Source organism: Cydia fagiglandana, chromosome 8 (genome assembly GCF_963556715.1).
Source record: "Cydia fagiglandana chromosome 8, ilCydFagi1.1, whole genome shotgun sequence".
Classification (NCBI taxonomy): domain Eukaryota; kingdom Metazoa; phylum Arthropoda; class Insecta; order Lepidoptera; family Tortricidae; genus Cydia; species Cydia fagiglandana.
The window spans coordinates 19,325,904-19,340,490 of NC_085939.1; the positions used below are offsets into that span (position 1 = coordinate 19,325,904).

General features: G+C 37.7%; 1 protein-coding gene across 2 annotated transcripts in view; it reads left to right on the forward strand.

Annotated features, from left to right (window-relative positions):
• Positions 1–225: 225 nt before the first annotated feature.
• The window catches only part of LOC134666753 (neprilysin-4-like), an 88,066-nt gene continuing 73,704 nt past the window's right edge, over positions 226–14,587 (forward strand). Inside the window, exon 1 of one of the 2 annotated variants that reach the window (XM_063524025.1) lies at positions 226–427. In XM_063524025.1, the coding sequence (XP_063380095.1) occupies positions 416–427 (12 nt within the window). In that variant the 5' untranslated portion in view covers positions 226–415. The remainder of the gene's footprint in view (positions 428–14,587) is intronic. The other variant, XM_063524023.1, reaches the window with a different exon arrangement.

Consider the following 14,587-nt stretch of genomic DNA (forward strand, 5'->3'; position numbering starts at 1 on the left):
ACAAGTTTTATTTTAAAACCCGCATCGTAATCGTTTTGACAGTTCGAATAGAATAGTCAAATACCGTATGAAAGAGATTTTTTTTTAACGATGGACCCATGAGTGTTGGCGAAATCTACAACGCAGAACTTTCAAAACAACAACGGCTATTTCAGCAGCCGGCGAGTCATAGTTGATTTGTTTGGCCGAAGGTGAAGGTGCAGGCAGGTCGATGTACGCAGTTGGCGGGAAGCAAAACTCGCGAGCGCCGCTGTCAAACGCCATTGCACCCGCCGCCGCAGCCGTACGCATGCGCGGCAATTTCGCGCGCGATCTTCACTTACGATATTTTTTAAAAGTTTTTTTTGTTTTTTTTTTCTTTTAGTTTGCAAAGTGAATTAGAGTTTTGTGCGTGTGTAGAATATTGTTTTAAAAAATGAAATACAAGGTACGTGGGATTTATAGTTGGTCAAGCAAATCTTGTCAGTAAAAAAAGGCGCGAAATTCAAATATTCTATGGGACAATATCCTTTCGCGCCTACATTTTTTAAATTTGCCGCCTTTTTCTACTCACAAGATCTGCTTGATATATGAAATTAAAATTAATTAAGTTATTTAGTTTTATTATAAAAATTCTGGGCGCTAAGTTATAATTAATTAAATTCACGTGAAAATTCGACTGATTCGATTCGATTTTATTTCGACTTTTACATTATTTTTAATTGAAAAAAGAAACACCATTCAAGCTTTATTGCTACATACCTACCTATTTCAAATCCTAAAAAAATTACACAAGAAAAAAATTACAAAAATATGATGTGGTAATTGTTTTCCAATACAGATTGAGCCCTATAAAGGGTCGATTGACTAAACAATTAAGAAAATACTGAAAGACGGTAGTCTTTAAATTAGGTAAATCAATTGTAGCACTGAAAAAAAAATTTATAGATACCTTGAACTGTTTATTCTCTTTCTCCAAACATCGCCGATCATGCGATTTACAATATTGCCGCATTTGGTTGATCGATTCAATTCGTCGCTTAATTAGCCAGCAATAAACTAAAATCGGCATTTGTTGCAAGGTCTTAAGCCTTGTCGGAAGCATGATACGACAATGATTCTCATCAACCAACTGTGACCGCTGTTTTTACTAAATATTAAGACCTCTAGCCTCTTTAAACGAGGATGCAGCTACGAATTCCATTGTATTTTAATATCAGATATGTTGTTGCCTATGAACAACGAGTATATCGGCTCGTTTAGCCAGCTATAATTGGACCTCGAGATCTTTGATATACTCTGGCAAGCCAGCTTTGTCACACAGACAGACAGACATGACGAATCCATAAGGGTTCCGTTTTTTTGCTATTTGGCTACGGAACCCTAAAAATCATGCTTGCCAAAAAAAATACTGAACACCAAAAAAATAAGGCCTAAAAATACAAAAGTACCACTGTCTTAATTACGACTGCCCTTCAAATTGTATTCAAATACCAAATATATTGAATGATCACCAAAAATCATTAATGATCACCAAATCTTGAAGACCAAACTAATGCGATATTTTCACCTAAATAAACCACTACGATTACCAAAAAATGTATACATATTACCAAATAAAGTAAACTGATGCCAAAATTACTAGCCCCTCCCGGTCAACCCCCCCGTACCCCGCATCGCAAACCTACCAAACCTAACCTACTTTTCTAGTAGCATTTCGTTATGCTACTAGAAAAGTAAGTTAAACTGCTATCAGTTAAGTGGGTTAGGTTAGCACTGCGACCCATACAGAAATGAAATGGTACTATAAAAGTAGGTTAGGTTAGGTTTGAACTGCGACCTTTACAGAAACGAAATGCTACTATATAAGTGAGTTAGGTTAGATTAGAACTGCGATCGTCACAGAACCGAAGTGCTACTAGAAAAGTGGGTTAGGTTAGGTTTGAACAGCGACCCTTACAGAAAAGAAATGCTACTGGAAAAGTGGGTTAGGTTAGGTTTTAACTGCGACCCATACAGAAAATAAATGCTACTAGAAAAATAGGTGAGGTTAGGTTTGAACTGCGACCCTCACAGAAAAGAAATGCTATCATAAAAGTGGGTTAGGTGAGGTTTGAATTACGACCCTTACAGAAACCAAATGCTACTAGAAAAATGGGTTAGGTTAGGTTTGAACTGCGACCCTTACAGAAAAGAAATGCTACTGGAAAAGTGGGTTAGGTTAGGTTTGAACTGCGACCCTTACAGAAAAGAAATGCTACTAGAAAAGTGGGTTAGGTTAGGTTTGAACTCGACCCATATAGAAAATTAATGCTACTAGAAAAGTAAGTTAGGTTAGGTTTGAACTGCGACCCTTACAGAAAAGAAATCTGTTAGAAAAGTGGGTTAGGTTAGGTGTGAACTGCGACCCTTACAGAAAGAAATGCTACTAAAAAAAGTGGGTTAGGTTAGGTTTGAACTGCGACCCACACAGGAACGAAATGCTACTAGAAAAGTGGGTTAGGTTTGAACTGCGACCCTTGCTGAAAAGAAATGCTACTAGAAAAGTGGGTTATATTAGGTTTGAACTGCGACCCTTACAGAAACGAAATGCTACTAGAAAAGTGGGTTAGGTTAGATTAGAACTGCGACTGTTACTGAAATAAAATGCTACTAGAAAAAGGTGACGAAGTCGACTAATTAAATTAATAGTATTATATTAAATATTTGCACATTTTTAATAAAATTGTGGTTACAATTTTGGTGGTCAATTACTATTTTTGGGTTTACAATGGTTATTTTGGTTTGGAGTAATTTGCTTTAAAAATTTGGTTATAATTTTACATTAAAATGGAGTTCTAATTTTGGTGGTCATTTACTATTTTTGGGTTTACAATGATTATTTTTGTTCCATTTTTTTTAATAGGATAGCAAGATGTAAAAATTTGGTTATCATTTCACATTAAAATGGGGTTTGAAATTTGGTAATCATTTACTATTTTTGGGTTAATAATTATTACTTTGGTGTCATTTCCTTTAAAAGGATAGTAAAATGTAATACAATTGGTAATCATTATTTTAGGGTGGTAAAATATATATTTTTGGTACTTATTAAATTTTACTAAATCTGATGATCAGTTAAATAGCAGCCGTTAAATATCTACACGCCCGCAAACTTAGGTAGATTTATTTTTACTTTAGGTATATAATTCTAAAAGCTAAGTATTCCGATTTTATTTGCCTAAAAATATATAGGTAAACGCAAGTACCTACAAAAACAATATTTTTGACAGGAGACTGTTTATAATGCTACCAGTTTCAACAGGGCTGTAATGATAACAAGTCAAATTCAATCAAGCAGTTATTAAAGAAGGCCATTGTCACTGGCGGTTATTGTTATGTCATATCATAAATAACATATTGTACTCTCCGTTGATGGTTATGTCACTTGAACGAAACATGAAAAACGAATTCAGAATACCTACTACTTAGAGTCTATGCGGAAAGAGTAGATTCGTGGAATGTATGGGGCCCAATACCTGTGGCATACTCCGCGATTTCGTCGAGTCGCTACAAGTACATGCGGCCCACACCAATTTTGGTGTCAGTAGTAGTTACCGCGTATCGCTACGGAACGACGCCTGCTCGTGCTACCGCCACCTTGCGGTCATATCTGTCGTAATAGACGCGTTTTGTTAGAGAGTGAACCTTCTGTACCTAGTAGTAGGTATTGTTTATTCTGTAATACTAGAGGTACCTACCTACCCAATTGCCTTATAGGTCATCCGATAAAAGTTGTCATGATTATTCAGTCTTAAGAGTCGCATGAACCCGCTGAAAAAAAGCCGATGAATATAGGCGTGGGCGAAGTGGGCCCTCGCCCACGCCCTCGCACTTAAGGGGGCCTCGCGGAAGCCAACCCTTTTTATAAACTAGGGAATACAGCTAGGGCTCGCGGTCGGGTCCGGGTTTCGGGTACCCGTTGCCGGGGCCCCGTTCTCGTGCTACACGAAACCGGATTTGTGGCCCGTTCGGAACGGATAATTAGGATCCGTGTAATTAAGATCCGTGTACCCGTGTTACCCGTGTGTCCGGATCCACGGATATTAATTACACACGGGTCCGGCCCGTTCTCTACGTATAGTGACGATGACGATCGATCGCGTTCTTTATAAAAGCAAAGAATCTTATACCTTTAAACGAGCAATTCCATTATATTCAAATACTAAATGTACTATTTAACTTAACAGACTTGTAACCATTGTTACCAATAAACTTTCATTTTCATTTTATCATTTTCATTTTTTCAATTTCTATTTTTCGAGCATTTCGGAAATGGCTCTAACGGTTTCGATGAAATTTGCTGGGCGGGGGGAACAAAACGAAAAAAAAAACAGAACGGCAACAACTAGGTATGACCAAATGAAAACAGCTGAACTAAGATTAGAAACTTTGACCGACTGAGTGGCAAACTAAAATCTTAAAAAATCCATTACTGAAAAAAATCCAATTCTTGTTTGTAAAACAGCACGGCTACCTACTTCTTTAACTTTCCAAACAAAAGGTATGCCGGGTAAAATACCTGTGTCAAAATTGCCACGGCTATTTTATTGCATGTGCCGCCCGCAAACCATTATTATCTTAATCTACACGTGTACATTTCTATGAACTTCGCAGGAAATAAAAATTATCTAAGTAATAAGTGGGAACGTGAGAAAAAACTAGAGTTGGACAAAAAAAAGTCTTCATCGGATTTGATAGCCCACGCAGTCATTTATAGGTCATAATTTCATAGAAATTGTGATTGAAAAAAAATGTAGATTTAACCAAATCAATACGTTCATTTCATAAATTAACGCATTGATTTGGTTAAATCTACATTGCAGTAAGCCTATGATTACAGTTCTTATTTAGGTATTTATTATTTTAAGTGTTAGTTGAGTTTAAGATTATGTTTAGTCCAATTACCTACCTTCATATTAGTAACGTGCAACGTTACATTACAAAGTATAACGTTTAAAATAACTCTTCCACTGCGTGGGCTATCAAATCCGCTGCAGACTATTCTTGGTCTGACTCTAGTATCTTAATATTTATTATAAACCTACATGCTCATTATTTAATCATTTTTACAAGCAGTAACATTTAATATACAATTGGTGTCTCATTTAATATAATCCGACTAAATTACATTTCAGCAACACCTCCATATTTCACAAAATAAAATATCAAGACATTACCCACCAGTAGAATACCACCTCTTAAATATTGTTTATTCGAACCGGCCGGGGGAGTCGGTCCGCCGGCGCCGTGTATTCAATACCCGAACGAAGCCGAAGTCCGCGGCTCCGGAGCCGAGCGTAGATCCGGAGCCGAACGCACTACACGGGAACGGATCTTGACGGGTTCGTGTAATTCGGAGGCTTAGCACCGCCGGGGCTAAGAACACGGATACACGGATTGGCGTGTAGCACGGATATCGGGAGCCATAGAATACACATTGAAAGAAAGGCCTCGCAGATGTGACTTGGTCGCCCACGGCTAGATTAGTTCACACTACGCCACTACAAAAAAATGTTAGTCATCGTATTATGGATGACTTTATTCACGTGATAAAATAACTGTCACTTTTTAACTCCGCGGGAAAGAAAGTGACGAACACCGTTTTATCACGCTGTCACGTAGACAAAAACGACCATTCATATCCATACAGAGCGAGTAAGTAGAAGTTCAACATACAAAAATATTTACCCTAGGGGGCCTAGGGTATTACAATTTCTAGCGACGCGATCCGGGAAATGATTCACAGATTCACTAGATATGAAATAGTAAAGATATGTGACGATCCACGGCAAAAGGTACCATTGCCCCGGCTGAATATTGGAGCGGCGTTAATAATAGCGTAAGCACCAGCCGCCATAAGGTACCTTTTGCCGTGGAACGTCACATATCTTCACTATTTCATATCTAGTGAATCTCTAAATCATTTCCTGAATCGCGCCGTAGTTGATTTGAAATGAAAGTTCATGTCAAATTTCATAATATTATTTCAAATATTTCAGAATGTAATATACATAGTTATACCTCATTATATTACCACTTGTTAAATTTAAAATTTTATGCCAATTTTTAAACAACTCTGAATAAACGATCCTAGGTAATAGGTACTTCCGTGCATTTCGATTCGATTAAATATTTGACAGTTGAACAAAAGACATGTAGTCATGTCACGAGTTACCGCTAAACAAGTCGAACGCTCCAGTTCATCGAACTGACAATGAGGTTTTGGGTGCCAGCCACCGATCCTATCTCCTGATGTCTGATGTTGATCGATGGATATGCATTAATACAATTACATGGGATAAGGAAAAAGCTTGCAGTAAGTACCTAAAATACTTTTAAAGTACAGTCACCTGCCATAATATCTTACTCTTTGAAGACCGCAAAAATATCTGACACGATCTTATTTGTAGAGCGATAAAAGCGTGTCACATATTTCTGCGGCCTTCGAAGAGTGACATATTATTGCAGGTGACTGTACCTACTTATATAAGTACTTTGTTTTATCGAATAAAACAGAAAACACGCAATTGAAGAGCTGTGGGATAAGCACGATAATGCCTGTGTTTCCATAACGAAATTTAATAACGCGAGTAAAATGTTAACTGTAGAACATTACAACTAAAATCCGAATCTTCTTCTTCTTCCTCGCGTTATCCCGGCATTTCGCCACGGCTCATGAGAGCCTGGGGTCCCCTTGACAACTAATCCCATGATTTGACGTAGGCACTAATATTTACGAAAGCGACTGCCATCTGACCTTCCAACCCAACCCAGAGGGTAAACTAGGCCTTATTGGGATTAGTCCGGTTTCCTCACGATATTTTCCTTCACCGAAAAGCGACTAGTAAATATCAATTGATATTTCGTACATAAGTTCCGAAAAACTCATTGGTACGAGCCGGGGTTTGAACCCGCGACCTCCGGATTGCAAGTCGCACGCTCTTACCGCTAGGCCACCAGCGCTTCTCAATCCGACAACTAAAATCCGAATGAACGCTATTAAATATTTATAAGTCAAAATCAATTATCCCTATCTACCAGCCAACTAGGGAATGCAAATCGGTTATTTTCGGTTATTTTTTGTATGGAAATAATCGGTTATTAACCGAAACCGCGGTTATTTCCATACAAAAAATAACCGATTTGCATTCCCTACAGCCAACACGAAGATTTCAAAATTTACTTTGTCACTGTAACTGTAAGTAAGTACATCAAACTACTTTGACTGTACATAAAAAAAAACACTAAAGGGGCCCACTGATTACCAGTCCGCCTGCAGTCTCTGGCCTTATCGGGCGACCTGCCGTCCTAGACCAATAACGTCCACAAACATAACCGATTATTGCCGGCCGGCAATGGTCTGCTGCCACCTCTGCGACTACAGACGAGTCGTCATTTTCCCGCCGTACGGCCGCCTGCCGGCAATAGTCTGATATAATTTTGACAGATCCCTACAAATTGACAGTTCGCCGGACGATGTTAGCCTGTCAGTTAACCGCAGCAGGCCACACATTAACAGTTCTATTTCAGATTTTGGACTGACGGCTATTCGGACTACGGCTCGTCGATTCCGGTCAGCGTCGACAGATATCTGCCGGACAGTCCGTGGCCTGCAGGCCAATTTACACACACATTATCAGATAGCCGGCCGGCGGCCTGTTGGCCGTCATCTGTTGTCAGTCGAGAGCCTTCAGTTTCTTGTTTTTCAACTAGTTTAATTTTTTCCTCAAAATGGACTGTCGACGTCAAAGATAATGTTTACACTTTTGGACCTTATTCCTTTGTAATAAGGCAAAAAATGTAAACCTATATTTTACTACTACAGTGAAACCTGGTTAATTGGTTACTTGGATAAATGGAAAACCTCAATAGTTGCAACCAAAGCTCTGGTTCTGGTCCTTTGGAACCAAAGGTCCTCTATAATTGAAATTTTGAAACTTTTTTAGTTATTTTATTAGTTACATGAAATTTGATTTTGATGTTTTTCTTATGTTTGCCTCCGTCATTAAACAGATTACATAAAGTAGTTACCTACCTCTACCTACCTACCTACTCTATAATTGTAACAGTTCCATTGTTTGGTCCTATTTATTATTTCTACTAGTAAAATAGGATGTACTTTAAATATTTATTTATTTCATTATTTTATACTTTATTGCACAAAACAAGTTAAAGGTACAAAAGGTGGACTTAATGTTTTAAGTTATTCTTTACCAGTCAATTACTGGCCCAACCAGAAACTATTTTACAAGCTTTTATTACCTAACTGACTTTCAAATCTGAGAAGGACGAAGGTTATCAATAGGGAATATTACGCGAAATTCTGCGTAGGGGGCGCCAGACCGTTACAGAAACGAAATACTACCAGAAAAAGGTGACGAAGTGGATTACTATATCTGGTGATGTACGTAATTTTTTTGTTTGATTTCTTGTAAATTATAAAAATCTATTACAAGGTATCAAACAAAACAATCACTCGTAAACCGCCCAAGTGGACCTAATATTATGTAGAAAAGGTTTTAAAGAGTAGAATGAATAAAACAAAAACATAACAGTAAAGTATTTTCATTTCTTTCAATTTGGTATACAAAGATAGCACCTAAATAAGAGCCGGTGTAAGTAAAAGTAGGTTGAATCCACCGCTTGCAGCTACTAACTCCATATCCTTTTTTTGTAATAATAGTCACATAGTAGGAGAATTGCAGGTAGGTAATATCGCCGCGCCACGCTCTGTAACGCCGAACACAGTTTGCTCCAGATATTCTTTTAACTTAAAACGGAATGAATTAATTTTGTCATAATTCGGATCCAACTTGTAGCTGAAGAATTTCAGGCATAGATCTTATCTTTTGTCTAAGCAGGTACTTCGGTTAGGTTAGGTGAGGTATCTCCATACTTGCGCTAGAGTTCCTACCACGTGTCTTTATAGCGTACTTTATAAAATCAAATCGCATAATTTTTGCAGAATGTCAGTCATGAAAAAAATCAGAATTGTGATATTATGTTTTCGATTTTCTTATAAAGGTATTTTTCATAGCTAGTCTTTTCATTGCTAGCTGCCGTGAACGCCAACGATGGTATACCTCCCGGCGTTATCTTGAGAACTATTAAAATTTTAACCAGTGTTTTAGGTAATATTGGGAGGCTAATTTCCCTATTTGAATCTTTGAATGCTTGCTCCTTTTTTACTCGGTTACACTTCCAGCAATCAATAATCATGTCTGTATTGTCGAATATATAAGCCACGCAAATACAATATGTCACATTTAAAATTAATAGAGAAAAAAATAAGGTTTATGTTATAATTCTCTTTACGACATTTATTTTTGACTGACAGTAAACAACAGTTGCGAGGTAACAACATGATAAATAAAGAAAAGTCTTGACAAACTAGATACATGCAACCTTCGCATTGTTGTATTCAGGCCTTAAAATTGTATAAACTTTATACTGACATCTGGTGACGTAGTTTGCACATTCGGAATAATTTTATTTCAATTTGACAGAAGCCCTACCGTATTTAAGAGCCCTTATTCCTTAGAGCGTTCGCCGATTTTACGAAATAACACTCGATAGATGGCGCTGGCGCTTGATACGCGAGCGCCGGCAAAGCTATGCGCGTTTCAACGCAGACGAGAATAATATTGATACTTTTCAATTTAATTTGCAAGTAAATTTATTTTAACGTTATATTGGCACTCTTTTATAAGCATGATAGTAGTGAATAGAGTGTATGTGTTGAGAAAATATATAACCAACGACGAATAAATAATAATGATTGTTTACCTATGACATGGAATTATTGCGACAAGTTCATCCATGAAGTCAAGGAACTATTCAAGTCAGTTCACCAAGGAAGTTGAATAATTAAATGTTTGAAAGATAATATTATACTAAATTATAGTATATATACATACGGTGTTGCTTATTTCGTCGAAATTGAAATTTTCTATGTCTCAACCCCTTAAATTGTTCTCTTTCACTAAAAAACAAATGTGTATTTTTTTCAGAATTTTTAATTATGTTTTATGGGTCGCTACCGAATTTTGAAAATTTGCACCCTCCATACAAGATTTTTTTTTTAGTCTTTTTTCTTGTTTTTTTTTATATGAATCAACGGGTCAGGATCAGGGTGTATTAATGTGCAGTTTAACATAAAATAATACCACTATTTTTTTAAAGCTTATTATGCGTGTTTTAGGCGTTCTAAATATTCATTCAGCAGTGCGCACTCCTAAAATAGGAATAAAAATTAAAATATATTGACTATACCTAGTATTGAATTACATGTAAATAGCTTCCATATACTTTGACTCACTGTCTCACTAATTAAAAACTAAAAATTAAAAAAAAAACATAATGTATGAAGGATTCAAATTTTCTAAATTCGGTAGCGACCCCTAAAACGAAATAAAAAATTCTAATTGTTTTTTAGTGAAAGAGAACAATTTAAGGGGGTGAGACATAGAAAATTTTAATTTCGACGAAATAAGCAACACCCTAATATATACCTGTATGCATATACAGGGTACCCAAATATAAGGTCATTCCCGTTGCCAGGGAGCTTTAGTGATTATACTGAGCAACTTTTAGTATGGGACCTACACCGAAATCGCAAAAAAAAAATTACTGTTTCATAGATTTTGGCTAGTCCATTTTCTATGGGAGGGTACATTTTTTAGCAACCATTTTCTTGCTAGCAACGGAAAAGCACTTATTTTTTGGCCACCCTGTATAAAAACAATAAATTTGAGAGTACTAACAATGTAACAACTCTCTGCCACCCAGATTTTTGATGTAAATTTTTAGGGGGCGGAGGGGGGGGGGGGGGGGGGCGGGGCTCACAACTTGATCTTGATATCTGTATCATTTAAGCCACTAGGCCAAGTTTAGTATCATTTTCGTATAAATCGGGGGTGCCGAATTCATTGTCATTATCATCATCATCATCAGGTGTCACCATTCCGAAGTAAAAACACATAAAATATGAAGAAAAAAAATACTTTTTTAAATTCCTCTTCACACTTAAACTGCTGAACCAATTTAGTTAAACCCACATTATAGACGGGTCTAACGCGGGTATGTGAGTTAATATGTGTTCAAAACGCGAAAGTTTAAAATATTCAATTTAGTTCATATTTGGTAGGTACAGAGATAGTTTGAGTCCCAGGGAATAACATAGCAAACTTTTAATCTCAAAAATTATCCCTTAAGGATGTGAAAAGGGAGGAAGCAAATGAAGCTTTATTTGTAAGTATATAAAATAAAATAATATTAATAATCTACCAACCGCATCTAGATCGATAGTGCTCGTCAAGGCAAATCTATTGAGCCCAAATACGATGAAGTTATAATGAGTAGATTCGGAGTTCTGGTGACCAACTCCTGACTCCATCATGAGAACCTGGGCTTCATCTAGATCGATGGTGCTTGTCGGGGCAAATCTATTGATCCCAAACACGATGGAGTTATGATGAGTAGATTAGGACTTCTGGCGACCAACTCCTAACTCCATCTCATTAATGGAGTCAGGAGTTGGTCACCAGAAGGGGCTCGTGACTCTGGACATCATCTAGATAGATGGTGCTCGTCAGGGCAAATCTAATGAGCCCAAACACCATGGAGTTATAATGAGTAGATGAGGATTTCTGGTGACCAACTCCTGACTCCATCATGAGAACCTGGACTTCATCTAGATCAATGGTGCTCGTCGGGGCAAATCTATTGAGCCCAAACACGATGGACTTATGATGAGTAGATTAGGACTTCTGGTGACCATCTCATCATGGAGTCAGGAGTTGGTCACCAGAAGGGTCTCATGACCCTGGACCTCATCTAAACAGATGATGCTCGTCAGGGCAAATCTAATGAACCCAAACACGATGGAGTGATAATAAGTAGATTAGGAGTTCTGGTGACCAACTCCTGAGTCCATCATGAGAACCTGGACCTCATCTAGATCCGTGGTGTTCGTCAAGGCAAATCCATGGAGCCCAAACACGATGGAGTTAAGATGAGTAGATTAGGAGTTCGGTGGCCAATTCCTGACTCCATCAAGAGAACCTGGACATCATCCAGGTCGTCCGGGTATAATTAAAATGCAAACCCTAACCAGAATTCAAGTAACACTGAAAATCTATCACATAAGCGGGAGTCGGTTGTTAAAATTTAATATGGTGTGAAAAATGTACTCTCCCTTGGATCAAGATTTTCTAATCATAGTATACAACAGTTCTCGGAACTCGCTCAATGTTTACGAAGCAATGAGCGCCTGACGATCGAGCGCAGGTCCGTTCCCTAAGCGCGCTCGGCGGAGAATGAGCGCGCGGCGTCGCTGCAGCGTGATTTATAGGTCTTTTAAAAAAATATATATTTACGGCAAGGTAGGTCCTATAGTTATGATTTTTTTTTAATGAGTAAACATAAAGTTACAGTTTGTTAAAAGATTTTTTTTGTGGCAAAATATAAGTCCAATTAGCGATAAAAAATGTAATGTAACCCTGTTTTCACCAAAAAAATGAAGAAAACTCGGAAGGTATTTTATCATGTTTTTTAAATGAAAGTTCGATTTTCAAGCATGTAAGCCCCTCGTATAACATATGATGAGTTGAATTGTAATCATTCATATACCAAATGATTCTTGTTTACTGCAAAATTGAGAGCCGAAACGACCCTTCTCACAGCAAATTTTGAAAAAGACTTCTAAGAAAACTCATTTATTTTAGGTTCAAAAAGAGAAAATGAAAATTAGAACGTTTGCAGCCCCTAGTTTAAGAAATGATTATTTAAGTACGTTATCAGTTTTTGAATAAATACTAATAGTTACGTCGTAATCTTGAATGAAAAAGGAAGCATTTTGCAAAATACGCTCGTCTGTAGGAGTAAGGACTCTTAAGATTAATAAGGTCTACTGGCCGTAAATTGTGTATGAAATTACAAGCAAATATCAGCCTCAAAGAATTAAGTATTGGATCCGTGATGTTCGAAGACAAAAAGTCGTATGCTTATATTGCTTATTAGGGACTATGAACTCTTAAGTATTAGGAATAAAATAGAATTTACTAATTCTGTAACGTGTGTCGATCGCCGGCCGGCTACCTCATGATGTGTGTTTGACTGGACTCGAGGCCACGGACTGTCCGGCGGATATCTGTCGGCGCTGACTGGAATCGTCAGGCGGCCACACACGATCAGTTCGTGTAAGTCGTCAGGCCGAAAACTGACAGAAAACTGTTAGTGTGTGGCCTTTTGCGGTCAACTGACAGGCTGATATCGTCCGGCGGACTGGTAATCAGTGGGCCCCTTAATGTCCAGTCGAGTTCAGAAATATTTTTACAAGTAAACGTTGCAAAAATATATTGTCAGTGTCTTAGAGGCGTGTAAAATTGTAAATATATTTTTGGAACGTCGGCTTTTAAAGATGGTTTCATGAGCTCGCGACTGCACCCTTGTATGCGCGGCGAGTTTAAAGAGTTGCTTTGCTGAGCAAATTTTCATGGAACGTTCATGAAAATTTGACGTTTGTTTAATCATTACCACAATTTGACATGGCACTCCCTGCAGAGTTAGCTTGCCGCTTGGTTGCACGCTATAGGAATTAAAAAACAGTTCTGTACTGGGGGAAAAAATGAAGTTTTAGTAATAATTATATATGGACGTTTCACTATTTCTGTAAAGTTTATTTATTTCTACAAACAGCTAATAGAAATTGCAAGAACTAATAGAAATTGCAAAAGTAAATTTGTTCCTATTAGTTAACTCTCCTTGTCCCCGGATTAAGTTTATTTTTGTAATACTAAGTGTATTTTTATTGTACTTTTCTCTCAACGTAGGTTTGTTTCTTTTGTCCCAAGCCCTGTAACTGTCAGAGTCCGTTACATCCTTTGGTGTCCCGTTTTATAATACTTTTAATACTTATGCTCCGATTAAGGTCGAGCCGTTAAGACTGACGTGCTTTTCCGACAGTTGGGACATGAACCTATACTAAAATAAAATTCATTGTTCGGATGATACATTAAAACATTAAATCAACGATGTTGAATAACTAGAGAAGTGTGCGTGTGACTAGAGGTGGTAGAGTCTGTTCGGAAAGAGAAGAGTCGTGGAATATATTTCACGACTCTTCTCTCTCCGCACAGGCCGCGTAGCCAAGATGCCGCCAATCGCTCACGCTCCGTAGCGATCGAAACGCAACTGTCACTGTCGCACTAATATGGAAGAGTGATAGAGAGACATAAAGCTTTTCGTTGTCGAAGCGATAGCGATTGTAACCTTGGCTAGGCCGGCAGACTCTATTATGCTGATGTGCGCCAGCGAACCTAACTGCAATGCGCGCAGCTTGACAACGTTGCAAGATGTTAATTATTATGATTATTTTGGTCATTAATCACAACTTTTTTTTTTCATACCGGGAAATTGTGTATTGGGTAATATGTAATATTCAAAGTTGCGGCGGGGTATATTTATTCATGAAGTTTCTATGGCAAACACCACGTGATCACCGATCAAGCGTCATAAAAAATTACATGTAGGCCCGGCCCGGGCCCGGCCCGGTTTAGCGTGAGTC